At 44.6% G+C, this 27,385-nt stretch overlaps 1 protein-coding gene across 5 annotated transcripts in view; it reads left to right on the top strand.

Moving 5' to 3' along the window:
- SYT17 (synaptotagmin 17) overlaps positions 1 to 27,385 on the top strand; it is a 187,067-nt gene that overhangs the window by 72,048 nt on the left and 87,634 nt on the right. For 2 of the 5 annotated variants that reach the window (XM_056534305.1, XM_056534306.1), the window contains exons 2-5: positions 430 to 452; positions 6,019 to 6,167; positions 7,675 to 7,841; positions 12,701 to 13,320. In XM_056534305.1, the coding sequence (XP_056390280.1) occupies positions 6,166 to 6,167; positions 7,675 to 7,841; positions 12,701 to 13,320 (789 nt within the window). In that variant the 5' untranslated portion in view covers positions 430 to 452; positions 6,019 to 6,165. The remainder of the gene's footprint in view (positions 1 to 429; positions 453 to 6,018; positions 6,168 to 7,674; positions 7,842 to 12,700; positions 13,321 to 27,385) is intronic. The other 3 variants (XM_056534303.1, XM_056534302.1, XM_056534304.1) reach the window with 2 other exon arrangements.

Here is a 27,385-nt window from a genome sequence, read left to right as displayed (position 1 = left end):
GAATAAACACCTTTATAGCAAAACAGAAATACTTAATTTTCTCCAAAAATTTCAGTAGTGCCAACATTTACGGCCATGACTGTATTCTTATATATTCATTCATGTATTCTTTTTTTTCTCCATGCCTGTTGAGTATTGATATCTCCCCACTTCTGCTTGCCCTCCCCTCTCACAGCATACAGTCAGAAAGAGAGATCAACTGAAGCTGCACCTCCCTCCTCCTCCTCCTGTCAACTATTTACTGTGTTATTCTAATTCGACAGTCTATAAATTTTTACTATGTTAAATACCTATACCTGTATATTAAATACTTATGTAGTTTTAACAACATTCTGTAAAAAAATAATAATAATAATAATTAAACCACTAAATTGGTTTTGTTCTTCTTTTCAACGCTTTCCTATTTACTTAATTGCGGATATCAAAAAGGACAGTTGGAGCCAATAAATGAGGTGAGTGGATTAGTCATGTTACTTAATATTATGTTTTGGCTGCTAGTCTTTAGCCTTGATACATACACCATAGTTGATAATAGGCAGATTCATGAGAAGAAAGTATCTTGTTGACAGATAATTACAAACCTGATATTTGGGAACCCAGTTTGACGGATTCATTTATAGTGTCATCCCCATGAGGTATGTGCGTGATTCATTCACAGGACACACATCCTTTTCTTGAATCTGGTATAAAGGGTTATCTAAAAATTGGGAAAAATAGTTGCTTTGATCCAAAACCGCGCCACACCTGGTTGCAGCTTGGCCTTATTGAGCTGTAATACCACATACAAACTCCTGATAAGAGAAGTGCTGTTTCTGGCTACGTTTTTCTAAGAAAACATGCAAAATCTTAATATTAGTTGTAAAATATGTCACAAGGTTTAGTAAATATTCTGTTCAGCTCAAACACCATATTTTTCGGAAAAAAAACAAACAAGTCAGAATACATTGTTAAATCAGTCATCGTGTACAGCACTGTGCTATCTCCTTCAGTCCCATAGATGCATGTCCGACTGCTCACCTTTTAAAAGACCCCCACTCTTATAATTGTGGGGATCCCAGGAATGTGTATTCTAGCATTCAGACACTTATCTCCTATGATAATATGGGTTCCACATTATAATAAGGCTATAGCGGGAGACAGCTTGTCTTCTGCTTGCATAGCAGTGATGACAGAGTTACAGTGGTCCCTCAAGTTACAATATTAAAGGACAACTGCAGCGGTATGACACTTATCCCCTATCTACAAGATAGGGGATAAGTGTTTGATCGCGGGGCTCCGACCGCTGGGACCCCCCCTCGATCTCCCTAACGGGGCGCCGCCATTAGCGCTCATGGTGACGTAGCGTCGACCAAGAGGTCGATGGTGACGCCCCGTCTCCTCCCCGTTTCCATACAGTTCTATGGGGGAGACGGGGAGGCACAAATGCTGCTTCCCCGCCTCTCCCATAGAGATGTATGGAGGAGGCTTGCCGGCTGCAACGTCATGCTGCGGCTGGCACGCCCCCTGCACGGGACAGCCGCGGCCCCGTACAGGAGATCACAGGGGGTCCCACCGGTCGGACCCCCCGCGATCAAACACTTATCCCCTATCCTGTGGATAGGGGATAAGTGTTAATCACGCTGCAGATGTCCTTTAATTGGTTCCAGCACGACCATTGTATGTTGAAACCATTGTATGTTGAGACCAGAACTCTATGCAAACCTGGTAATTGGTTCTGAAGCCCCAAAATGACATCCAAAAATAGGAAAAAGTGAGGATTAAAGAAAAATAAGTAGATAACTAATAGAGATAAAGCAAATCCTTACATATAAAAGTAAGAAAGATCTGCTGGGAGCTGTAATCACCGTCTATTTCAGTGTGTCCCAACTAGAGTGCCTCCAGATGTGGCAAAACTACAACTTTCAGCATACTGTAGTTGTCGTCCGGGCATGCTGGGAGTTGTAATTTTGCAACAGCTGGAGGCACCCTCTTTGGGAAACACTGGTCTATGTAGAGGACAGGAGCTTCTTCAGGGTCCTGTACAGAACACGCAATGTCCTAAAAAAAGGAAAATGGAGCCGCCCTCACCTGGTGTACAAAGGAGCAGCTAACCCTGGCAGAGGTATAGAGTACAGAACATGTAATACCTCCCTGTAGTGTAGGGGGCGCTACCAGACACCAGTCAGTGCATGCACTTTAGGACTACAGGGGTTTTACCAGGGAAATATCCATTCTGATTGGTCGGTTCTTCCAGCCATTGACACATTTCGCACATTCCATAGCATTATATGTTGAGTCTGGTTTCAAGTTACAATGGTCCAGAAAAGACCATTGTATGTTGAAACTATTGTATGTTGAGGCCATTGTAAGTTGAGGGATCACTGTATGTTCAAATCATACATTCATTAAATATTACTATCGAAGATAGGAATTTATTTAAAAAAACAAATACATCCTCAAATAATTACACTTTACGTTAAATTTTCATATGCCTTACAGCCGAACACATGCATTAATGGGAACTTGTCACATTGGAAATGCAGTCTTATATGGAGGCATCATAAAACAGAGCAGAAGGTGCTGAGCGCCGATATTAAATTTTGTGGGAAAAGTTCCAGGATCATTTTTTTATTTATTCATGAAAGCCTCTTCTTATTCTGGGCTAAGTAGCCATGTGGGCGGTGCTGCTCACTTGATTGAAAGCTCTCTATATGCAAACTTATACACAGAGAACTGCCAATCAATGAGCAGAAGCCCCTACTTGACTACTTAGCCCAGTGGGTGGTTCTACCCATTAAAGGAGATCTGCAGCTGTATATAACTTATATTGATTGCGGGGGTCCCCCTGCGATCTCTTGTACGGGGCCTCGGCTGTGCCGCCGCTCTGCCCATGCAGGAGGCGTGTCGGCCGCAGCATGACGCTGCGGCCAACATGCCCCCTCCATGTTTCTCTATGGGAGAGGCAGAGATGCATTCATGCATCCCCGCCTCTCCCATAGAGCTGAATGGAGGGGGCATGTCTGTCGACCTCAGTGAGGTCGATGACACGAGCACTAGCCGGGCAGAGCCGCGGCAGTGCTGGGTCCCAGTATGGGAGATCGTGGAGGATCAAACACTTCTAAGTTATATACTGCTGCAGTACTCCTTTAACTGGCAGCTCTCTGTATATAAGTGTGTATATAGAGAGAGCTGTCAATTACTGTGTAGGACCACCCACATGACTACATAGCCCAGAATGAGCAGAGAATTACACAAATAAATAAAATGTTATCCTGTAACTCTTCTCCAACAAATATATATATATATATATATATATATATATATATATATATATATCTGCTCAGCTCTTTAACCCCTTAAGGACTCAGGGTTTTTCCGTTTTTGCACTTTCGTTTTTTCCTCCTTACCTTTTAAAAATCATAACCCTTTCAATTTTTCACCTAAAAATCCATATTATGGCTTATTTTTTGCGTCGCCAATTTTACTTTGCAGTGATATTAGTCATTTTACCCAAAAATGCTCGGCGAAACGGGAAAAAAAAATCATTGTGCGACAAAATCGAAGAAAAAACGACATTTTGTAACTTTTGGGGGCTTCCGTTTCTACGCAGTGCATATTTCGGTAAAAATTACACCTTATAATTATTCTGTAGGTCCATACGGTTAAAATGATACCCTACTTATATAGGTTTGATTTTGTCGCACTTCTGGAAAAAATCATAACTACATGCAGGAAAATTAAACGTTTAAAAATGTCATCTATAACTTTGACCCCTATAACTTTTTTATTTTTCCACGTACAGGGCGGTATGAGGACTCATTTTTTGCGCCGTGATCTGAAGTTCTTATCGGTATGAATTTTGTTTTGATCGGACTTTTTGATCACTTTTTATTCATTTTTTAATGGTATAAAAAGTCACCAAAATACACTTTTTTTGACTTTGGAATTTTTTTGCGCGTACGCCATTGACCGTGCGGTTTAATTAATGATATATTTTTATATTTCGGACATTTACGCACGCGGCGATACCACATATGTTTATTTTTATTTATTTTTTACACTGTTTTATTTTTTTTTTATGGGAAAAGGGGGGTGATTCAAACTTTTATTAGGGAAGGGGTTAAATGACCTTTATTAACACTTTTTTTTTACATTTTGTTTTGCAGTGTTATAGGTCCCATAGGGACCTATAACACTGCACAAACTGATCTTTTACACAGATCACAGGCGTGTATTAACACGCCTGTGATCAGTGTTATCGGCGCTTGACTGCTCCTGCCTGGATCTCAGGCACGGAGCAGTCATTCGCCGATCGGACACCGAGGAGGCAGGTAAGGGCCCTCCCGGTGTCCTGTCAGCTGTTCGGGACGCTGCAATTTCACCGCGGCGGTCCCGAACAGCCCGACTGAGCAGTCGGGTCACTTTCACTTTAGAAGTGGCGGTCAGCTTTGACCGCCGCTTCTAAAGGGTTAATACCGCACATCACCGCGATCGGCGATGTGTGGTATTAGCCACCGGTCCCGGCCGTTGATGAGCGCCGGGACCGGCGCGATATGATGCGGGATCGCGGCACGATCCAGCTTCATATCGCGGGAGCCGGCGCAGGACGTAAATATACGTCCTGTGTCATTAAGGGGTTAACTAGTGATGAGCAGCAGGGGCCAAATGCGAATTTGCGATATTTCGCGAATATATGGACGAATATTCATGCTATGTTTGCGAAATTCGCATATTTGCTATGTTCGTTCTTTTTTTTTCATGCGAAAATTCATAATAAAAATTAGCATAGTGCGCATGCGCAATTATATATTTCACCTAAAAGAAGGGAGGGATCAGTGTCCAGTCTGGAAGTGCCGATATTTGCATAAATATTTGCGTAAATTTGCATAAAACAAAACAAACAAAAAAAAAACACGAATATTCGTCATTACGAATATATATCACTATATTCTAAATATTCGCGAAATCGCAACGTGCCGATATTCGCGGGAAGAATTTGCATTTCGAATATTCGCGCTCAACACTATCTATAACATGATGCTGCCAGATTGAACTGCATATTCAGTGTGACAGGTTCCCTTTAATAAATGTTGGCTGATTCCACTGATTTACCAACAATTAGTGTTGGGCGCGAATATTCGCATTTCAAATTTTTATCACGAATATCGCAAATTCACGAATATTGCGAATATATTCGCTATATATTCGAAATTGCGAATATTCTCTTTTTTCCGCTTATGTGCATATTCGCATATGTGAATATTCGCATTTGTGAATATTCGCATATTCCTTCTTTTCACTTGTGGGCCAATTAGAATGATGCAAATACACTTGTCAGAGGTTATCAACAACATCCCTAGCAACCAATAGTTGCCCACCCCCCTCACAGTTTTTTTCCTCGAATATGCGCATTTGCGAATATAACTAATACGTGAAATTCACGACTATAGGACGAATATTCGTCTATATATTCGCGAAATATTGCGAATTCGAATATGGACAATGCCCCTCATCACTACCAACAATATAATATTTATGACAGCAGCTTAAAGGGGTTTTCCAGGCTCAATTTATTGATGACCTATCCTCCAACCAGTATGGCTTCCAGCCAGTGTGCCTCCAGCTGTTGCAAAACTACAACTCCCAGCATGCCCGGACAGCCGTTGGCTGTCCGGGCATGCTGGGAGTTGTAGTTTCGCAACAGCTGGATGCACACTGATTGGGAAACACTGGTCAGTTAGGCTGAACTCCCTTAGTTACACCCCTTATAGCACCCATGTATGAACAATTGAAGCGATGGTTCAATATAATCATTTCAATTGAATGTATCTATGATGGGACTGTGTTATCTCTTATCATGTGTGATGATAATGATGTGGATAGTGATTGAATGCAGAACACTACATTGTTGTATATTGAATATTTTTGGCACTTGTACACCGCTGGCATTCATCAGTGAATCATCGTGCCACACGTTTGCCAGTGAAAGTTGAGATCGCTATGTGACAAAGTGTTACTCGTTGCTATGTTTTGGTGTAGGGGTTCCTGTCCAAAATTTCAGATCTGCTGCTATGCCGATGGACGTGCAGAAACTGCTGTCAGAAGTGTTATGAATGTAGCTGCTGCCAGTCAAGTGAGGATGAAGTGGAGATCCTGGGGCCCTTTCCTGCTCAAACACCACCATGGATGTTAGTATGACAGAGAAAACATACTGCTATATTGTTTGTTTTTGTGGGGTTTGTTTGTAATGGTAACACCATATAATATAATAAGTCAACTTTTTTGTTGTTTTTTGTTTGTTTTTGTGTATTTTTTGGTTGCTAGTGGCATTGCTATTCTTTAAGAGGTAGAGCTAATGTACAGTACTACACAGTTAACATATACAGTATGCAGATCAGCAGTAACATTAAAGGGATTGTCCGGTTAATAAAACAACCTGTGTTTGGTGTCGAAAAGTATAATAAAACAACTTACTGATATAATGTTATTAGCCATAGTGCACAGAACTCTCCTTTATTTACTGTGCTGTCTGGCTTATGGCTGTGACATCACATCACACTCTCTAAAAGAAGAGCTCCTGTCCCTGCTTCTCCCTCCCCTTCTGTCTGCTCAGGATGAGACCAGTGATGTGAAGAGGTGGGGGCTCGTATTACTGATTATTACATTTTAGAGTAGCAGGATGTTTTTCTCAGTCACTGTAGTTTCTGTCAGAACAGGCTCACTGCTGCCTTTTCTGTGACAGGCTTCCTAATGAGCAGTAATAAATCTAATGAGCAGTATTACAAGATCCCCTCTTTACATCACTGGTCTCGTCCTGAGCAGACATAAGGGGAGGGAGGGGGAAAGATGGGAGCTTTCAGAGGGTGTGAAGGGACTTCACAACTAAAAGTCAGATAGTTCATCTTATATGGAGAGATCGGTTCACTTGGCTGATAACTTTATATTTGTAAGTGGTTTTCTAATACTTTTTGACCCTATACACAGAATGTTTCCTTACCAGGTTAAAATAATAATATTTATTATCTTGTGACAATGGCTCATGTCATGGGGTGAGGTTACATTGGGTAGCACGTCAACAGAAAGCACTTGAAGTTAATGGGAGAGATGTATCAAAACCTGTCTAGAGCAAAGGTTTCTGAGTTGCCCATAGCAACCAATCAGATTACTTCTTTCATTTTTTAGAGGCCTTTTTAAAAAAAAGAAAGAAGCAATTTGATTGGTTGCTATGGGCAACTCAGCAACTTTCCTCTGGACGGTTTTTGATAAATCTCCCTCCAATGAGCTTGAAGTAAATGAAAAACTAAATTCATAGCTATTACACCAGCATTTACTAAAAGAAACAAACATTCTGGTAAATTACAAAACTGAATAAAAAAAAATAAACAGGGTAAACTGGCCTGATCTTCAACACGTTAAAATGCAATTTTGGAACCACTTGGAACTGTAGTACATTGGCAAGAGATTGTACAACATTTTTAAGAGATACTTGAAGAAAAATTGATGCTTATTGATGCATATATATTATGCTTATAATAATAATAATATAAGGATTATTTGGGGTTCATTGAGTCATTGTGTCACGGACTAACACCATGTATCAGTTTTGCCTTGAGTGTTTTTTTAATAGGAAGATTCTAAAATAGCAATCAATCTATTGTTTACAATTAAAATCGTGTTTTTCACTATACTCACTAGGATAAATAATCGTAGTGAGGACAAGGATGGAGATTCAGACAATGCGAGAAGTGAGCCTCCTTCTACTCCACAGGAGACATCACCTGATAGAAGACGATCTTCTTCAGATACATCAAGATCTACGTATAGTCTAACAAGGCGCATTTCAAGTGAGACTTCTGAATTCTGTAATAACCCTTGTATACAACTTCTGTTATTGGTGAACTCTCCACTAAGTTCTATGTACACTTAAAGGGGTGCTCCACTGCTCAGCGTTTGGAACAAACTGTTCCAAACGCTGGAGCAGGCGGCGGGAACGCGTGATGTCATAACCCTACCCCCTCATGACGTCACGCCCCACTCCCTCAATGCAAGTCTATGGGATGGGGCGTTACGGCTGTCACGCCCCCTCCCATAGACTCGCATTGAGGCGGCAGGGTGTGAGGTCATGAGGGGGTGGGGCTATGCCATCACGAGCTCCCAGCGCCGGCTCCAGCGTTCGGGACAGTTTGTTCCAAATGCTGAACAGCAGAGTACCCCTTTAGGTATTCTTCCACTTAAGAGGTCTGAAGAGGTTCTTCTACAAAGTAGATAGAGATTGGTTGATGACTGGATAACTTTTAAGCAAACAATTGTCTGGTGAACAATTGTCAACATAGCCATACAAAACTTGGCCATTAAAGTCATTCAAACTGGTCATACATGATCAATGACACTATAATTGGTCATCTAGAGGATGGAGCCCCCATGCACATTAAATGATTTGGCAATCTTACCAAAACCAGTAGGTTTGAACACAATGGCCCTCATTTACTAAAGGAGAACGGACGTTTTTTCTCGGTTATTGCGCCCAAAATTTGGTCGTATCCCGCGTGCGACCAAATCTGCGCACAAAATTTAGGCGCACAACCTACATTTTCAAAAACACTCGGAGAGTTTAATTTAACCCACAAAATGAGCGTGGTTTACTCAGAAATGGGCGTTAACCCGACAAAATGGAAAAATCACTCGGAGTAATTGTGAAATCACTCTGAAAACAGTGTGATTTCTCAACTCTGAAAAACCGACAGCCCAGGGGTCGAGTGAAAATGGTAAAATTGAGTGTTTTTGAGGAAGTGACAGCTGACCATTGTGGTTCATGATTAAATTACTTGTTTTATACTTTAAAAGCATTTTTAACCCCTCAACGCTTTTATGATTAAATTATGTAATCGATTTTTTAAATTTATGTATATATTTTTTAATATATATATTTTTAAAAAGCTTTTGGGTTGTTAACCCATTAACAATCATGAATGTAAAGTTACATCCTTGTTACGCCTAGCGCTCCGGGTCCCCGCTCCTCCCCGGAGCGCTCACGGCGTCCTTCTCCCTGCAGCTCCCCGGTCAGCGCTGACCGGGAGCGCTGCTCTGCCATGGCCGTGGGGGATGCGATTCGCACAGCGGGACGCGCCCGCTCGCGAATCGCATCCCAGGTCACTTACCCGTTCCCGTCTCCTGCGGTCATGTGCTGGCGCGCGCGGCTCCGCTCTCTAGGGCGCGCGCGCGCCAGCTCCCTGAGACTTAAAGGGCCAGTGCACCAATGATTGGTGCCTGGCCCAATTAGCTTAATTGGTTCCCACCTGTTCCCTGGCTATATCTAGTCTCCTCCCTTGCACTCCCTTGCCGGATCTTGTTGCCTTAGTGCCAGTGAAAGCGTTCCTTGTGTGTTCAATAGCCTGTGTACCAGTACCTTTGCTATCTCCCCTGACTACGAACCTTGCCGCCTGCCCCCGACCTTCTGCTACGTCCGACCTTGCTACTGCCTACTCCCTTGTACCTCGCCTATCTTCAGTATCTTCAGCAGCCAGAGAGGTGAGCCGTTGCTAGTGGATACGACCTGGTCACTACCGCCGCAGCAAGACCATCCCGCTTTGCGGCGGGCTCTGGTGAAAACCAGTAGTGGCTTAGAACCGGTCCACTAGCACGGTCCACGCCAATCCCTCTCTGGCACAGAGGATCCACTACCTGCCAGCCGGCATCGTGACAGTAGATCCGGCCATGGATCCCGCTGAAGTTCCTCTGCCAGCTGCCGCCGACCTCCCTACATTGGTCGCCCGACAAGAGCACCAGCTGTCGTACTTGACCACCATGACACAGCAACTCCAGTCGCAGCTACAGCAGCTCCAGTCACAGCAACAGCAGCAACAGTCACAGCTACAGCAAGTTCAGTCTCAGCTACAGCAGCAACAACCATCTCCTCCGCCAGCTCCTGCACCCCTTCCGCAGCGAGTGGCCACTCCTAGCCTCCGCCTGTCTTTGCCGGACAAATTTAATGGGGACTCTAAGTTTTGCCGTGGCTTCCTTTCGCAATGTTCTCTGCACTTGGAGATGATGTCGGACCAGTTTCCCACTGAAAGGTCTAAGGTGGCTTTCGTAGTCAGCCTCCTGTCTGGAAAAGCCCTGTCATGGGCCACACCGCTCTGGGACCGCAATGACCCCGTCACTGCCTCTGTTCACTCCTTCTTCTCGGAAATTCGAAGTGTCTTTGAGGAACCTGCCCGAGCCTCTTCTGCTGAGACTGCCCTGCTGAACCTGGTCCAGGGTAATTCCTCCGTTGGCGAGTACGCCATACAATTCCGTACTCTTGCTTCTGAACTATCCTGGAATAATGAGGCTCTCTGCGCGACCTTTAAAAAAGGCCTATCCAGCAACATTAAAGATGTTCTGGCCGCACGAGAGACTCCCGCTAACCTGCATGAACTCATTCATCTTGCCACTCGCATTGACATGCGTTTTTCTGAGAGGCATCAAGAGCTCCGCCAGGAAAAAGACTTAGATCTCTGGACACCTCTCCCACAGTCTCCACTGCAATCTGCGCCTAGGCCTCCCGCCGAGGAGGCCATGCAGGTGGATCGGTCTCGCCTGACCCTGGAAGAGAGGAATCGCCGTAAGGAAGAGAATCTCTGTCTGTACTGTGCCAGTACTGAACATTTTTTGGTGGATTGCCCAATCCGTCCTCCACGTCTGGGAAACGCACGCTCGCACTCAGCTCTCGTGGGTGTGGCGTCTCTTGATGCCAAGTCGGCTTCTCCACGTCTCACGGTACCTGTTCGGATTTCCACTTCAGCCAGCTCTCCCCTCTCAGCCGTGGCCTGCCTGGACTCTGGAGCTTCTGGGAATTTTATTCGGGAGTCCTTTGTGAATAAATTCCGTATTCCGGTGACCCGTCTTGTCAAGCCACTCCACATTTCCGCGGTCAACGGAGCCAGGTTGGACTGTACCATACGTTTCCGCACGGAGCCCCTTCTTATGAGCATCGGATCTCATCACGAGAGGATTGAACTTTTGGTCCTCCCCAATTGCACCTCGGAAATTCTCCTTGGACTTCCCTGGCTTCAACTTCATTCCCCAACCCTGGATTGGTCCACTGGGGAGATCAAGAGTTGGGGGTCCTCTTGTGCCAAGAACTGTCTAAAACCGGTTCCCAGTAACCCTTGCCGTAACTCTGTGGTTCCTCCTGTATCCGGTCCCCCTAAGGTCATTAAGGACTCTGCCTGCCACAGGAAATGCCCCTCCCCCCCTCCCAGTTCCATCAGGCAAGCTTCTGTGTCCCCTCATGGCCCTCGTCCTGGTGTCACACTGCCCCGTGCCAGGTCTCGCCCTCTGCCCTCTCTCCCCATTCCTACTCCTGCGGTTCTGCCTGCCGTTGAGGAATCCCTCCATCCTTTCCCGGTGTCCTCATCCCAGGGGAGGCAGTTACCCGATAAAGAGAAGGGGAGACCTAAGGGGGGGGGTACTGTTACGCCTAGCGCTCCGGGTCCCCGCTCCTCCCCGGAGCGCTCACGGCGTCCTTCTCCCTGCAGCTCCCCGGTCAGCGCTGACCGGGAGCGCTGCTCTGCCATGGCCGTGGGGGATGCGATTCGCACAGCGGGACGCGCCCGCTCGCGAATCGCATCCCAGGTCACTTACCCGTTCCCGTCTCCTGCGGTCATGTGCTGGCGCGCGCGGCTCCGCTCTCTAGGGCGCGCGCGCGCCAGCTCCCTGAGACTTAAAGGGCCAGTGCACCAATGATTGGTGCCTGGCCCAATTAGCTTAATTGGTTCCCACCTGTTCCCTGGCTATATCTAGTCTCCTCCCTTGCACTCCCTTGCCGGATCTTGTTGCCTTAGTGCCAGTGAAAGCGTTCCTTGTGTGTTCAATAGCCTGTGTACCAGTACCTTTGCTATCTCCCCTGACTACGAACCTTGCCGCCTGCCCCCGACCTTCTGCTACGTCCGACCTTGCTACTGCCTACTCCCTTGTACCTCGCCTATCTTCAGTATCTTCAGCAGCCAGAGAGGTGAGCCGTTGCTAGTGGATACGACCTGGTCACTACCGCCGCAGCAAGACCATCCCGCTTTGCGGCGGGCTCTGGTGAAAACCAGTAGTGGCTTAGAACCGGTCCACTAGCACGGTCCACGCCAATCCCTCTCTGGCACAGAGGATCCACTACCTGCCAGCCGGCATCGTGACAATCCTTGTGCAGACTAACTTTACTTTATTTATTTGGTTTAATTTTTATTTTTTCAGTGCAACACTTTTTATTCCCGTGCGACAGAATTTAATATCGTGCGACACAAAACAAAACGACACATGCGACAGATTAGTAAATCACAAGGAAAAAAAAGACGAGTACACCGAAAAAAAAAAACCTAACCGACACTTCAGTCTTTGTAAATGAGGGCCAATGAGTTTAATTTGTAAGATCAACCAAGTTGAAAAGCCAATCTCTGTTTGCCGTTTCAAGAGGGCCCATTAGAAATCTATGTGAGATACGGAGCTGATTGATCCTATCAAGTATAGTATTTTTAACCAATTGTGTGTTTCGGATTACCCCAATGATGAAACCTTTCGTCTGAGTATAGCTGGCAAAACGCTTGAAAATTTTCTAAAATAACAATTGAATATGGTACTTAATGTGTTATATTTTGCTTGATTTTCATCTTTTGTTTGTATTGTTATTTATATTAGTGTGGAGGCTTGTACATTTCTACTCATACAAAATGTTGTATATTCTTACTTGCAGGTTTAGAGTCCAAAAGACCAAGTTCTCCATTGATTGACATTAAACCAATTGAGTTTGGTGCTTTAGGAGCAAAAAAGGAAATTGTGCAACCAACTGTACTGAGGAAAACATACACCCCCGAGGACTATTTTAGGAAATTTGAACCTCATCTGTATCCTGCCGATTCTAGTAATGATGATGTGGACTCATTAACCGATGATGAAATTTTGACCAAGTATCAGTTAGGTATGCTGCATTTTAGTACTCAGTATGATCTACTTCACAACTATCTAATTGTCAGAGTAATAGAGGCTAAAGACCTACCACCACCCATATCCTATGATGGTTCTAGACAAGACATGGCCCATTCAAACCCATATGTGAAGATATGTCTATTGCCAGACCAGAAGAACTCTAAGCAAACCGGAGTCAAACGTAAGACTCAGAATCCAGTATTTGAGGAGAGGTATACTTTTGAAATTCCATTTTTAGAAGCCCAAAGAAGAACATTGCTCTTGACGGTGGTGGATTTTGACAAGTTTTCACGACATTGTGTTATTGGGAAGGTCTCCATGTCATTGAATGAGGTTGACCTTGTAAAAGGAGGACATTGGTGGAAAGCTTTAATACCAAGCTCTCAGGTAAAGTTAACATAATATTTGTGTTGAATATAAAGGGTGAAAATAACCTGTGGCAGGGTCTATTTGCAAAGTTATTTAAAGTTATTGATCTATTTTTGTCTGGGAGGGATTGATTTTGTGTCAATGATTAACATATGAACTGGTTAACAGTTTAACATATGAAGACCACCTCTCTCAGCATGTTCTTACCAACAATCAATACAGGGAACAAAACAACCTGGAAGGAGCCCTCTAAGGGCCTCCATAACCCATAAGCCCTGTGGTTCACACATAGATATGTTGGAGACTGGGGACTCATTTTAGGCAGCAATGTCTGGAGCAGGTGGTAGGTCCGCACTGTTATGGGAGAGAAGATTAGTCCAATTGTAGCCTCAGGCCCAGTGACACCTAGTTGGACCAACCACAAGGACACATGCACAGTTAAATGGACAGTCCAAGGCTTTACTGGCAAACTTGCAAACAGATATAAGCAGAAAACATGGGCTACAGTCTTCCCCAGGACAGAGGCACAATATTTGAATGGTTGCAAAGGACTTGTAGTTAGTACAACATGTGGTGCTGCTGTCCCTTTAAAGGGGTTATCCAGGAAAAAAACTTTTTTTTACATATCAACTGGCTCCAGAAAGTTAAACAGATTTGTAAATTACTTCTATTAAAAAATATTAATCCTTTCAGTACTTATGAGCTTCTGAAGTTAAGGTTGTTATTTTCTTTCTAAGTGATCTCTGATGACACGTGTCTCGGGAACCGCCCGGTTTAGAAGCAAATCCCCATAGCAAACCTCTTCTAAACTGGGCGGTTCTCGAGACACGTGTCATCAGAGAGCACTTAGACAGAAAAGAACAACCTTAATTTCAGGAGCTCATAAGTAATGAAAGGATTAAGATTTTTTAATAGAAGTAATTTACAAATCTGTTTATCTTTCTGGAGCCAGTTGATATATAAAAAAAGTTTTTTCCTGGAATACCCCTTTAACTCACAGTACTGTCTACTATTGGTCAGACCAGTGCTTCCCAACCAGTGTGCCTACAACTGTTGCAAAACTACAACTCCCTGCATGCCCGGACAGCATACACTCAAACATGTATCTTGCATGGGGACACTTGCTCGACCCTTCTCTCCTCTGACATCCAGAGTCAATATGGAGTCGAGAGGCCATCGAACACATAGAGCAGTGTATCCCAACCAGTGTGCCTCCAGCTTTTACAAAACTGCAACTCCCAGCATGCCCAGACAGCCAAAGGCATAAGCCTTTCAGACCTTGTAAAGTACATACTGTACTTAACTACATTTTGTTATATTACGCATAAGTCTTAAACTGCTCATAAATGTGGGTTATGCTGGTGTTACCCTGGACAACATTTCCCTTAAGATGCATTTAGGTAGAATAAGGTTGCATAGCTTTAGGGCTTGGTCTATACATAGGTCCTATTGCAACACCAATAAACATGTAAACCATATTTAAGTCCCCTTACATATAATATTTCCCTAACATGAAGGCATTATGGTGAAAAATCTGCTACCGCAAATGTCTTTTGTGCTGAAAATATATGATCATTCAAATTTGGAACAGCCGAGCCAGCCAAGCATACAGCAGTAATGCAAAATGATCATTCTGATTTGTCCTTGGCGCAGCATGACTCACATAGAAGTACTGTGATCTTGTGTGCTCGTCTCTGTTGATGGCTCTGATAATTTTGCAGTCTGCATTGTCTGCAAATGTATTTGTTGATCCACAATTGTTCAAAGCCATGCTATTATTAATATTCATTTTATTTCACAGAAAGGGGCTTATTCAGATGTGGAAGATAGTTTTCTACTTAAAACCTGTGTCTACGCCAGAGCGACTCTACCCTTCCACCTAGTATTGCCATAAATTAAACAGACTTAGTTGAGGACTGTGTAATGCCACATTTCCCCTGTGGAGGTGCTGCAAGGAAAATGGCCACCTGCTTCATGTTCTTGCACAGGTTCCAGCTTGTTGCAGGGACACCCTGTAATCAGGCTTTTCTTTCGAGATCCTTCTACAGTGGACAGCCCCTTTAAGGTCAGAAAATTACTGTTCACACGTACAGTATCAAATATGTGCAGGATTTGATGCTGCAGATTTCAGTGTAAACTAAATGACTGAACACAGCTTCAAATATGTAGCTTCAAATCTTCTGCATCAAATATGCACTGGATACTGTATGCGTGAATATACCCTAAGGGCTCGTTCACATGGTGCAGATCCACAGCGTACTTTACGCTGACGATGGACCCCTAAAGTGTGCCTCCAGATGTGCCTGTTCGGAGTGGCAGTCCGCCGCTAAGAACAGACACACTGCTGCGATGTGCGATACATGTCGCATACATGGCGGCCGCTCCCACTCCTCCCTGCGCTAGGCAGAGAGCAGCCACAATGTGTGCAAGTATACTGTGCACAGTGACTCGCACATCGCAATGTCTGCTCGTAGCGGTGGATTGCTGCCCGGAGCAGGCACATCTGAGGCAAACTGTAGGGGTCCATCGTCGGCGGTATGAATGAGCCCTAAAGAGGTACTCCAACATCAGGTTAAAAAAAATGCTGCAGAAGCAAATAGCATTGCTTATCTGTATGCCCCAGTTCTGCCCCACCCCCAAATCCCTTGTTTAAGAGGTCTTAGTCCTGTACTTCCTGGTAGTACTACAAATCCCAGAATGCATTGCTTTTCCTCAGATCTTCATCACAGTCCACCCACCCTGCCTACTTCTCTACCACAACACTCCTGCCAGTTCCTCATCCATAGCTGTTGCAGAACATCTCATTTCACAGCAGTCTATTGCAACAAGGTTCCAGCAGCTGTTTTTTATTCCCTGTCTGCTCCTTGGCCTGTGGCAATGTTTAGCACAAGGAGCATCTCATTCTTTGCCAAATGTCCCAAATATATACTAGCTGAGTACCGTTTTTTCCTTCCTAATCCTTGTTGTGGAGGAAAATCAACAAAGGAGGAAGCTTTTGACTTCATATGCAGTCCTCATATATTGTTGTCATATCCTAACCCCATATCTCGTCCTCATATGCCGACCTCCTATCTCGACCTGCTATCGTATCCTCCTATTCCTTCCTCCTATCCCGTCCTTCTATCCTGTCCTCCTATCCCGTCCTCCTATCCTGTCCTCCTATCCCGTCCTCCTATCCCGTCCTCCTATCTCGACCTCCTACCTCGACCTCCTATCCCGTCCTCCTATCATGACCTCCTATCTCGACCTCCTATCCCGACCTCCTATCCTGTCCTCATATCCCGTCCTCCTATCCCGACCTCCTATCCTGTCCTCATATCCCGTCCTCCTATCTCGACCTCCTATCCCGACCTCATATCTCGTCCTCATATCCTGACATGTTATATGTGTGCCAGGTATTGAAATATCTCCAGCCGTACGGAAGTTATGTGGGAACATATATTTCCCATAGAGTTGTGTGGGACTTTAAACAAAAACCCCGACCCTCGCAAATGTGGGTGAGTAAGGGTTAAATTACCTATCCTATGTTTTTTGTTAACATATAAGTAACATGTGCCAAGTTTCATGTTAATATCTTTAGCCGTTTGGACTTGATGCTGGAACATACACACACACACACACACATACACACATTGGGGGATATTTATTGAAGCTGTCTATGTCCCGCATCAATATAGACCAAACTACAGAGCGTTAGGCCGGTCTGTTCTGCGCCTAATTTATCAAAAGTCGCACGGCTCTTGATAAATTCTGTGCACAGACTTCAGGATCTATGCTGTATTTAAACCTGCTCCAGTATGGTCTGACATTTCGGCGTACTTTCAGCCGATACGACTTGTCATAGAAAAGTCGCTTTTGATAAATTCAGCACCAATGCATTTTTCCGACTAAAATAGACTAGAATGCATCATGTTCTAAAAGTCCTCTAAAGCAAAAGTCTCAAAAAGTCATACATATTTAGACTGTGACTTTCTGTGTGACAAACTTAGATGGGAAAAAAACATCCTCAATCCTTTGAGAAATCTGCCCCATTGAGTTTGATATATATATTATACATACAGGGAAATGGGGATGTAGCTGTAGAGCAGTGTCTCCCAACCAGGATGCCTCCAGCTTTTCCAAAACTACAACTCCCCACTGTCCGGGTAGGCTGGGAGTTGTAGTTTTGCAACAGTGTTGGCTAACACTGCTGTAGAGGCTGGTCAGAGATGATGACATCACTCAGGGGGCAGGGCAGAGACAAGATCCAGCTAAGCTTCTTGGGACAGCACAGAATGATACATTGTTTAGAGAGAGAGAGGAGAAACTGGGGAGCTGCTGAAACAAAACAGCACTGAAAATAAAAGTACTACACAACTTCCTGCCAGGGATGAATTATGTAAAAACATGCTGAAGCCAGTACAATTTGTGATAAAACTATATTAGTAAGTTATATATCTCTGAGTGATAGTTTGATTTAAATCCAATTTTCTGATACCGAACTAACCCTTTAAGTGTTGACTGTTAACTATGGGGCTGATAGGCACTAGATTGTGGACCCTGAGCATTAATCTTGGGGCATTGTCTGGGTTGGAACCTAGATTTCTATGTATTTTGTATTATGTAAAATGCATCTTATGGATTGTGTTGGGCAGTTTTTCTCATTCAGTGTGCCTCCAGCTGTTGCAAAACTACAACCCCCAGCATGCCCGGACAGCCTTCGGCTGTCCGGGCATGCTGAGGGTTGTAATTTTGCAACAACTGGAGGCACACTTGTTGGGAAACACTGCTCAAGGGTGATGTTCCTCAACATGTGGCCCTTCATTCCTCGACAACCACAGCTTGAGAGCCACAGATTCAGGAACATTGCTGTGTACTAGGTCATTGAAGAGCGGGTCAAACTGAACTTCTTTAAAGTGGAGTTGAAGAGTTTTCTTTGAAAGTATTAGAACCAATTGGAATTCCACCTGCTTGACTCATTTGTAGCAAATGATCTTGAACATCGTGTTCTGCATGGATTAGGTTTTGCTCTTTCCACTGTATGATCAGAAGGCTTCAGCGGCATATGTTCAGGCCATGGCTATAATGATGGAGCCGTTGTGCCTGATAGGAGAAGGACTCTCGTTACAGGTCTGACCAATGTAGTATCCAGGGCAACTAATGTACAATTAAACTTCCCTATGCAACCAGCTGTTCCTGTACCATTATGTTCAGTTAGTAATTCTGCAAAACGTGGCCGGGTTCTCTGCTTGTACTTATATATGGGGAAAATCCTTTCACTATAAAATACAGTGCCGAGTGCTTCTATAAAATAGTCCCGGCCTATATGTGAAACATAGAGCACAATTGTAATGTGAACTTAAATATGTGATGCCTTTCAATATAACCTCCAAGGACTGCAGAACCTTTCTTTCAATAGGAATTGGAAGTTAGAGCTCCGCGGGGGACTGTTTTTTTAATCCCCCTCCCGCTGGATTTCTGACCATTACTGCCCACTCCCGCAAGGTGTTTGTCCAATCCCGCCCGCTCCCGCAAACACTTTGTCACAGCTTTTAGAGATAGTAGCCTCCGTGCCATTTTATCACCCCCTGTGCCATTTCATCAACCCCTTATACCATTTCATCACCTCCTTTTTCTATTTGATAACCCCCTTGTGCCACTTCATCACCCTCTTGTGCCATTTCATCAGCCCCCTGTGGCATTTGAGAGGTTTGTGAGACTGCTCCTGATTTTGGGGGACCTGCTATATGTTCTGTGATGCCCGCTCCCTCCCGTTACAATCTCATTACCCCATTTTTTATTGGGTCCCCCAGAATCCAAATCCCTATGCAGGGCTCTACTGGAAGTGTTGTGTCAGTCATTGTCTGTATTTAATGACTTTACCACCCTTCTTAAAGAAGTTGTGTAGCAGCTGTGATAAGTGTAATGTGGTGGACCACTGGTGTATGGAGGGACCACGGGTGTATGGAGGGACCACGGGTGTAGCGGTGTAAGTGGTGGGATCAGATGGTATTAACCCCGGGGCAAGATGTTGTTAACCCCTAGTGTTCATGATGCCAGTGTGGTTTTAGGGTTACAGAACACAACACGCCCGGTTTTTCAACTTTCCCAGTTTATAGTAGTGAAATGAAAGTCCATGAAATTATTGTCAAATGGAGGCTTTACTGAGTATAAGACAGATGGAATTATTTTCACAACTGAGGCCAGATTTCCCAGAAAGGTGGCCAGGACCCAGAAGGACCTTGCAGCTTGCTGGACCAATATACTTGTAATTAACTTGACTCGAGATTTGACTTGACTATATGCAGGATTTGACTAGTTTCAGTGATAGCATACATAGAGTTGAGACTTACTGGAATGACTGTAGCTCTTGGGGTCTTCCAGATGCTGATCACTTGCACTGAGATCTCTCGTGGTTGCTGTGCTCAGTAAGGTAGCATAAGAGCTAAGAGAGTGAATTTTAATGGCCGCCCCTTTAAAGTCCATTGGTGAAGCTGTGGGTCATAGGTTAAGCTGGTGCTCTCTGGGAGAGCATGTGACAACAAATCATGTGACTGCATAACATACCATGTGACAGACTTACACAGGTCCTTTAGACCTCCCACAGGTCCTTTGCACTACCTGTACATTAGGATACTGTCTAGGCATTAAAGTGATATACACAACATTCTGGAAACAACAGGGGGAGACCCTGCAGGGGAGCCCCCAGGTCACTGAGGGTCTCAACCTGACAGGGCCCAAGGGTAGTGGGACATCACAAACCCTCCTATTTAACATAAGTTGTCTTCGACGTAGGTGCTGTCTGAGTTGAGGGACGAAGTGGCCGGGGGGCCAGATGCAGTCCTGAGGCATTTTGAGATAACAAACGTCCATTTCAGTCTGGTGAAATAACGGATAACATTAGAGTCTTTGTATAAAGAGGTTTGGTGGAGGCATGACGGTTGTAGTCTTGCTGCTGCCTCTGTTGAGTCTCACCCATCTTTCTGTTGACAATCTCTCTTGCCTCCTGGATCCTTCTTTGGTGGTGGGAGACCCACTCCATAGAAGCTTGCGGAGAGTTATTGAATGGAGCTTGGAGTCCAAACGTGTAATCTTTGGGCAGCTGGCCATGTTGGCCCATCATCAAATAGAATGGGGTGTATCCAGTGGAACAGTGGACTGTGTTGTTATAAATCTCCAATAGTTTGGGTAACAACCGGGGCCACTCTTCGTGTCTGGACACAGACACTGCTCTCAGCATGTGAATGAAGACTCGATTGATCCTTTCACATTGTTCCCTTGAGTGTGATAGGCAGTTGTCTTGAGTTTCTTGTAGGCATGATATTGACACAGCTCTTGGAAGAGTTGGGCCTCAAAGGGAGTTCCTCGGTCAGTGAGTACAGACTCTGGACATCTGAGGATTTGTACCCAATGGGAGTAGAACATCTGGGCTGTGGTTCTGGCTGTAAGATCCTTGACTGGTACGACTACAACCCACTTGGAGTAATGATCCACCATGGTTAGGGCATAAGAGTACCTGGACCGGGTAGGAGACAACTTGACATGGTCTAACATGACCAACTGGTTTGGCCTTTCACTCTGGATGGGATGGAGGGGTGCTCTGGCATCCTTACGCTCGTTCTTGGTGATGCTGCAGACGGCACACTCACTCCACCTTTTCTCAATGTCGCTCTGCATCCCAATCCAGTAAAACCGTCGCCTGACAGTGGCTTCTGTCTTGTGGACTCCGAAGTGTCCCGACTGATCATGGTAGGCATTAAGGAACATCGCCGCGTCCCTTCGGGGAACCAGGATCTGATGAAGTCGTTCACCGGAAACCGTTTCCAAAGAGTTTCGGTACAACAGTCCCTTGTGCACGAACAGTCGTTTTTTTGTCGCCACAGCAGTTTCAACTCGTAGTCGTTCTGAGCCTGACGTAGAAAGGTTGGTACCTTTTTCATTAGAAGGTAGTCCAACAGATCCCCCATGACTTGGCTTTCGTCCTCCAGGTGTACAAATCTTCCTGTACTTTCTTGGACCTAGATTCGCCCTCTTCGAGGGTAGTTACAGTATTCTGTCTCACAAATCTCTGGTAGAATGGGGGCATCTCCAATAGTGTTGCTCGCGAATATTCGCAATTCGAATTTTAATTGCGAATATCAAATATTCGCGAATTCGCGAATATTGCGAATGTAGCTCTATATATTTCTAATTACGAATATTCTTTTTTTTCGCATATTCCAAATTTTATGCGCATATGCAAAAATCTATGCGCATATGCGCGAATATTGAGTCCTCCTCTATTTAATGGTATAGGGAACTATGACTAGTGCATTAACTCTGTGATTTTTTGCAAGCCGGCCACCTCCTCCTATCCCCTGCGATTGGTCGGCTAACCGACCAATCACAGGGGGGGCGGTTACTTCCTCCCTCCCTGCCCGGCCCGGCCCCTGGATGTCCGCAGAGAACGGGAGGAAGACCGGAGGATGCGGCGGGGGACGGGGGAGTGCTCGGGACCGGCCCCGGTACTTACCTCGTCCCTGAAGACCCGGATCCCGGCGGAGGCGGCGGCAGCGGCGACAGGTGAGTGGATCTTCGGAGGCGGCGGCAGCGGCGACAGGTGAGTGGATCTTCGGCGGCGGCGCGGGACCTTTGCAGCAGTCCAGACCGCCGTAAAGCGATCTGGACTGCTCCATCTGGTCCCCTTACACTACAACTCCCAGCATGCCCAGACAGCCCTTGGCGTCCGGGCATGTTGGGAGTTGCAGTTTTGCAACATCTGGAGGTCCACAGTTTGGAGACCACTGTGCCCTTCCAGATGTTGCAAAACTACGCATCCTCAGCATGCCCTTACTGTCCAGGCATGCTGGGAGTTGCAGTTCTGTAACATCTAGCCCTTCAGATGTTGCAGAACTACAACTCCCAGCATGCCTGGACAGTTTTGGCATACTGGGAGTTGTAGTTTTGCAACATCTGGAAGGGCACATATTGGGAACCACTGTATTAGTGGTCTGCAAACTGTAGTCCTCCAGATGTTGCAAAACTACAACTCCAAGCATGCTGGGAGTTGTAGTTCGGCAACATCTGGCTCTAAAGATGTTGCTGAACTACTACTTCCAGCATGCCTGAGAATGCTGGGAGTTGTGGTTTTGCAACAACTGGAGGCACACTGGTTGGGAAACATTGTCTGTTTCCTAACTCAGTGTTTCCCAACCTGTGTGCCTCCAGCTGTTGCAAAACTATAACTACCAGCATGCACTGATAGACCGTGCATGCTGGGAGTTGTAGTTTTGCAACAGCTGGAGGTCCCACCCCTGTGAATGTACACGGTACATTCACATGGGCAGGGGGCTTACAGTGAGTATCAGGCTGCAAGTTTGCGATGCAGCAAATTTTGCCCGGCAGCTCATACTCGCAGCGGGAAACTCGCTGTAATCCCCCGCCCGTGTGACTGTACCCTAAAAACACTACACTACACTACACTAACACAAAATAAAATAAAAAGTTAAAAACACTACATATACACATACCCCTACACAGCCCCCTCCCCTCCCCAATAAAAATGAAAAACGTCTGGTATGCCACTGTTTCCAAAATGGAGCCTCCAGCTGTTGCAGAACAACAACTCCCAGTATTGCCGGACAGCCGTTGACTGTCCAAGCATGCTGGGAGTTTTGCAACAGCTGGAGGCACCCTGTTTGGGAATCACTGGCATAGAATACCCCTATGTCCACCCCTTTGCAAATCCCTAATTCAGGCCTCAAATGTGCATGGTGCGCTCTCACTTTGGAGCCCTGTCGTATTTCAAGGCAACAGTTTAGGGTCACATATGAGGTATCGCCGTACTCGGGGGAAATTGGCTAAAAAATGTTGTGGGGCTATTCTCCTTTAACCCCTTATGAAAAGGGGAAGTTGGGGTCTACACCAGCATGTTAGTGTAAAAAAAAAAAAATGTTGGTGTTGCCCTATACTGTTCATTTTGACAAGAGGTAAAAGGGAAAAAAGCCCCCCAAATTTTGTAATGCAATTTCTCCCGACTACGGAGATACCCCATATGTGGGCGCAAACTGCTCTGGGGGCGCACAACAAGGCCCAGAAGGGAGAGTGCACCATGTACATTTGAGGTGATTTGCACAGGGGTGGCTGATTGCTACAGCGGTTTTGACAAACGCAAAAAAAAAAATCACATGTGACCCCATTTCGGAAACTACACCCCTCATGGAATGTAATGAGGGGTGCAGTGAGAATTTACACCCCACTGGTGTCTTACAGATCTTTGGAACAGTGGGCTGTGCAAATTAAAAATGTTGCACAGCCCACTGTTCCAAAGATCTGACAGACACCAGTGGGGGGTAAATGCTCACTGTACCCATTGTTACTCTACTCAAGGGGTCTAGTTTCCAAAATGGTATGCCATGTGTTTTTGTTTGCTGTTCTAGCACCATAGGGTCTTCCTAAATGCGACATGCCCCCCGACCAAAATTTGCTCTCAAAAAGCCAAATATGACTCCTTCTCTTCTGAACATTGTAGTTCACCCGTAGTGCACTACAGGTCAACTTATGGGGTACCTCCATACTCAGAAGAGATGGGGTTACAAATATTGGGGGTGTATTTTTTGCTATTAACCCTTGCAAAAATGTGAAATTTGGGGGGAAACACATTTTAGTGAAAAAATGTTTTTTTTTTACATATGCAAAAGTCGTGAAACACCTGTGGGGTATTAAGGCTCACTTAATGCCTTGTTACGTTCCTCAAGGGGTCTAGTTTCCAAAATGGTATGCCATGTGTTTTTTTTTGCTGTTCTGGCACCATAGGGGCTTCCTAAATGCAACATGCCCCCCAAAAACCATTTCAGAAAATCCCCTTGTCGCTCCTTCTCTTCTAAGCCCTCTACTGCGCCCGCCGAACAATTTATATAGACATATGAGGTATGTGCTTACTCGAGAGAAATTGGGCTACAAATATAAGTATAATTTTTCTCCTTTTAACCCTTGTAAAAATAAAAAAATTGGGTCTACATGCAAGTGTAAAAAATTAAGATTGTGAATTTTCTCCTTCACTTTGCTGCTATTCCTGTGAAACACCTAAAGGGTTAAAACACTGACTGAATGTCATTTTGAATACTTTGTGGGGTGCAGTTTTTATAATGGGGTCTTTTATGGGGTATTTCTAATATGAAGACCCTTCAAATCCACTTCAAACCTGAACTGGTCCCTGAAAAATAGTGAGTTTGAAAATTTTGTGAAAAATTGTAAAATTGCTGCTGAACTTTGAAGCCCTCTGGTGTCTTCCAAAAGTAAAAACTTGTCAATTTTATGATGCAAACATAAAGTAGACATATTGTATATGTGAATAAAAAAATTATTTGGAATATCCATTTTCCTTACAAGCAGAGAGCTTCAAAGTTAGAAAAATGCAAAATTTTCAATTTTTTCATAAAATTTGGGATTTTTTTCACCAAGAAACGATGCAAGTATCGACAAAATTTTACCCATGACATAAAGTAGAATATATCACGAAAAAAAAATCTCGGAATCAGAATGATAGGTAAAAGCATTCCAGAGTTATTAATGTTTAAAGTGACAGTGGTCAGATGTTCAAAAAACGCTCTGGTCCTAAGGTGTAAAATGGCCAGGTCCTTAAGGGGTTAAAGGAGCCGTAATGGGCATCATTATTTTCTGCTCTTTTCTCGGATATTACGACTGGCATGGGCTATCATCCGCTCTTGTCCTTCCTGGACTGGGATAGGACAGCCCCCAAACCTTTGACATCTGGCATCGGTGTACAGCCGGAATGGCTGAGTGTAGTCTGGATATGCCAGGATGTGTGTTTCCATCAACAAGTGTTTTAGGGCTTGCAATGCTGTCTCTTGCTCCTTGGTCGGGTCCACAGGTAGCTTCCCACTGTAGTTCTCCTTCGCTGTATTCCGCAAGAGGGCTGTGAGGGGTTTTGCAATCTGGGCGAAGTGAGGAATGAAGCGGCGGTAATAGCCGTCAAATCTCAGGAAGCTCCGGACATCTTTCACTGTGCGCGGGGTAAGCCAGTTCTTAAAGCGTACCCATCAGATCCAACAAAAAACTATTTTTTTTATATATCACTCAGTACCTAATCCTGACCATGTACATCTAATTTTTATGGGTCTAGCACCTTTATTTATTTTTTTATTACACTTTTAATTTAGCTCACTAGTCTGAATTCCTCTCAAAGGGAGGGGGTGTGGCCTCACTGTGCAGGGCGGTTTCTTAGTTCCGGCTCGCACACTGAAGAGGCGCCACTGCTGGGAACTGACTGGGCGGAGCTGCGACGAAGCGCTGAGGCGCAAGAACGGCCCGTCGCTCGATACCCCCACGTCTCTTCCACCAGCCTCCCCACACTGCTGTACTCCTGTACTACTGTTCGCATGAACGAATAAAGAAGCCGCAGCAACTACATCTCAGCGAGTGCTCCGTCTTTTTATTCTTATGCTATTCTTACAGTAAGGTAACTGTTGCCTGTAACTATTGACTGTATAATAAAAAGCTCAAATACTTTAGACATAAATTATACTCCTCTTTTAAGATATTCTGCATAAGCTGGGCTGGGGAATATATAGCAGAAATTCTGTTGGCTGCAGACAGAACCTTATTTTGAATAGTAATTGGGAGAGTCAAGTTACTCATTGAATAGCTGGGTCCTTTCATCCAATCACTGAAGGCTGCTTTGTAACCCCCTCTTCTCCGTTTTCATGCTGCAGTCCGATGCAACTGGAGTGAGCACAGAGAAGTGCTAGTCCCATTTACTGGACTTTGTCCTTACCTGTGCTGTAGCTGAGACAAAGATGATGCTGCAGCTGGACAGGATTATTTTCTGGATGGTATGAGGCCCCATAGTGGTCTTTTTTTTTAATAAGCATTTTTTATGAAGTATATTACAAAGGTTAATGTTTTGCCAAGATGTTCAACATACCAAACGTTTTGCATCTGTCCATTTAAAGGGGTACTACAGCCCTAATACATCTTATCCCCTATCCAAAGGATAGGGGATAAGATGTATGATCTCGGGGGTCCCGCCACTGGGGACCCCAGCAATCTGTCATACCGCACCCACCTTTGTGAGCTCTCCGCAGCGCAGTGTTGGGTGAGGAATGACAGATTGCGGAGGTCCCCAGCGGCAGGACCCCTGCGATCATACATCTTATCCCCTATCTTTGGGATAGGGGATAAGATGTGTTAGGCTGGAGTACCCCTTCAATATCTTCTGTAGCAGCTGGGCAAGGTATTATATAGTCTAATTCCATTGGCTGCAGAACCTCTTCTTAAATAGTAATTGGGAGAATTAAGTTATTGTTGAATACCATGAAACTCTTTTCAAAGAGTTTCTGCAGTAGCTGTGATGTAAATGTGTTATGAGGCTCTGCGGCAGATAAGAAATATAATCATATACTATATTAAACTATAGTATCTTAATATAAAGGTGGTCAATCAGTGATAAAGTACCCTTCTCCTAGAAGATGTTCTGCTGCAGCTGTGCTGTGCATTATACAGCAAATGAATGATTGGAAGATGCCCCCAGGAGAAGGGATAAGTTGAATCGGGGGGTGTTTAGCACAAGGGGACTGTCTGCTCCATTGTTCTGTATATTTGCATTCAATACCTTGTAATAGCACAAAAAACTATGGATATTCTGTACTCTTTTTAATTGAGCTATTCCTTATTTTTGTGGTGCAATCAGAGGGAGTAAAGCATTATTTATTCCAGATAACACTGGTAATTGGTGATAAAAGCTCGGAAGGATTACAAGCGCTTAATGGTGGGAACAGCAATATCAACCCTGTGACCCATGTTTCTATGTACAAGAAGCTATTTAAAATTGATATTACGTTTAGGTATAAAAATAAATAAAATACATTCCCAGGAAATATCTATTAAATCTTCCTTGAGGAATGGGAAATTGAAAGTGGCAGCTCCTAGACAGTGCTGTGACAGGAATACAGCAGAATCTAATTAAAAGAAGAATGATCAGTGGAAAATTCCCAGTCAGTAGTATACTAAGCCTTCATGTGTGCATGGACACTTATTTATTTATGGCCGGGACTGGAACTGTCCATCAGTGGAGAAAAATAGCTATGATGAAGTTATGTTAGGA

This window comes from Hyla sarda, chromosome 8, assembly GCF_029499605.1.
Source record: "Hyla sarda isolate aHylSar1 chromosome 8, aHylSar1.hap1, whole genome shotgun sequence".
In the NCBI taxonomy this organism is placed as follows: domain Eukaryota; kingdom Metazoa; phylum Chordata; class Amphibia; order Anura; family Hylidae; genus Hyla; species Hyla sarda.
Note: the sequence above shows the minus strand (reverse complement) of the source record. Positions and strands in the feature narration are given on the sequence as shown.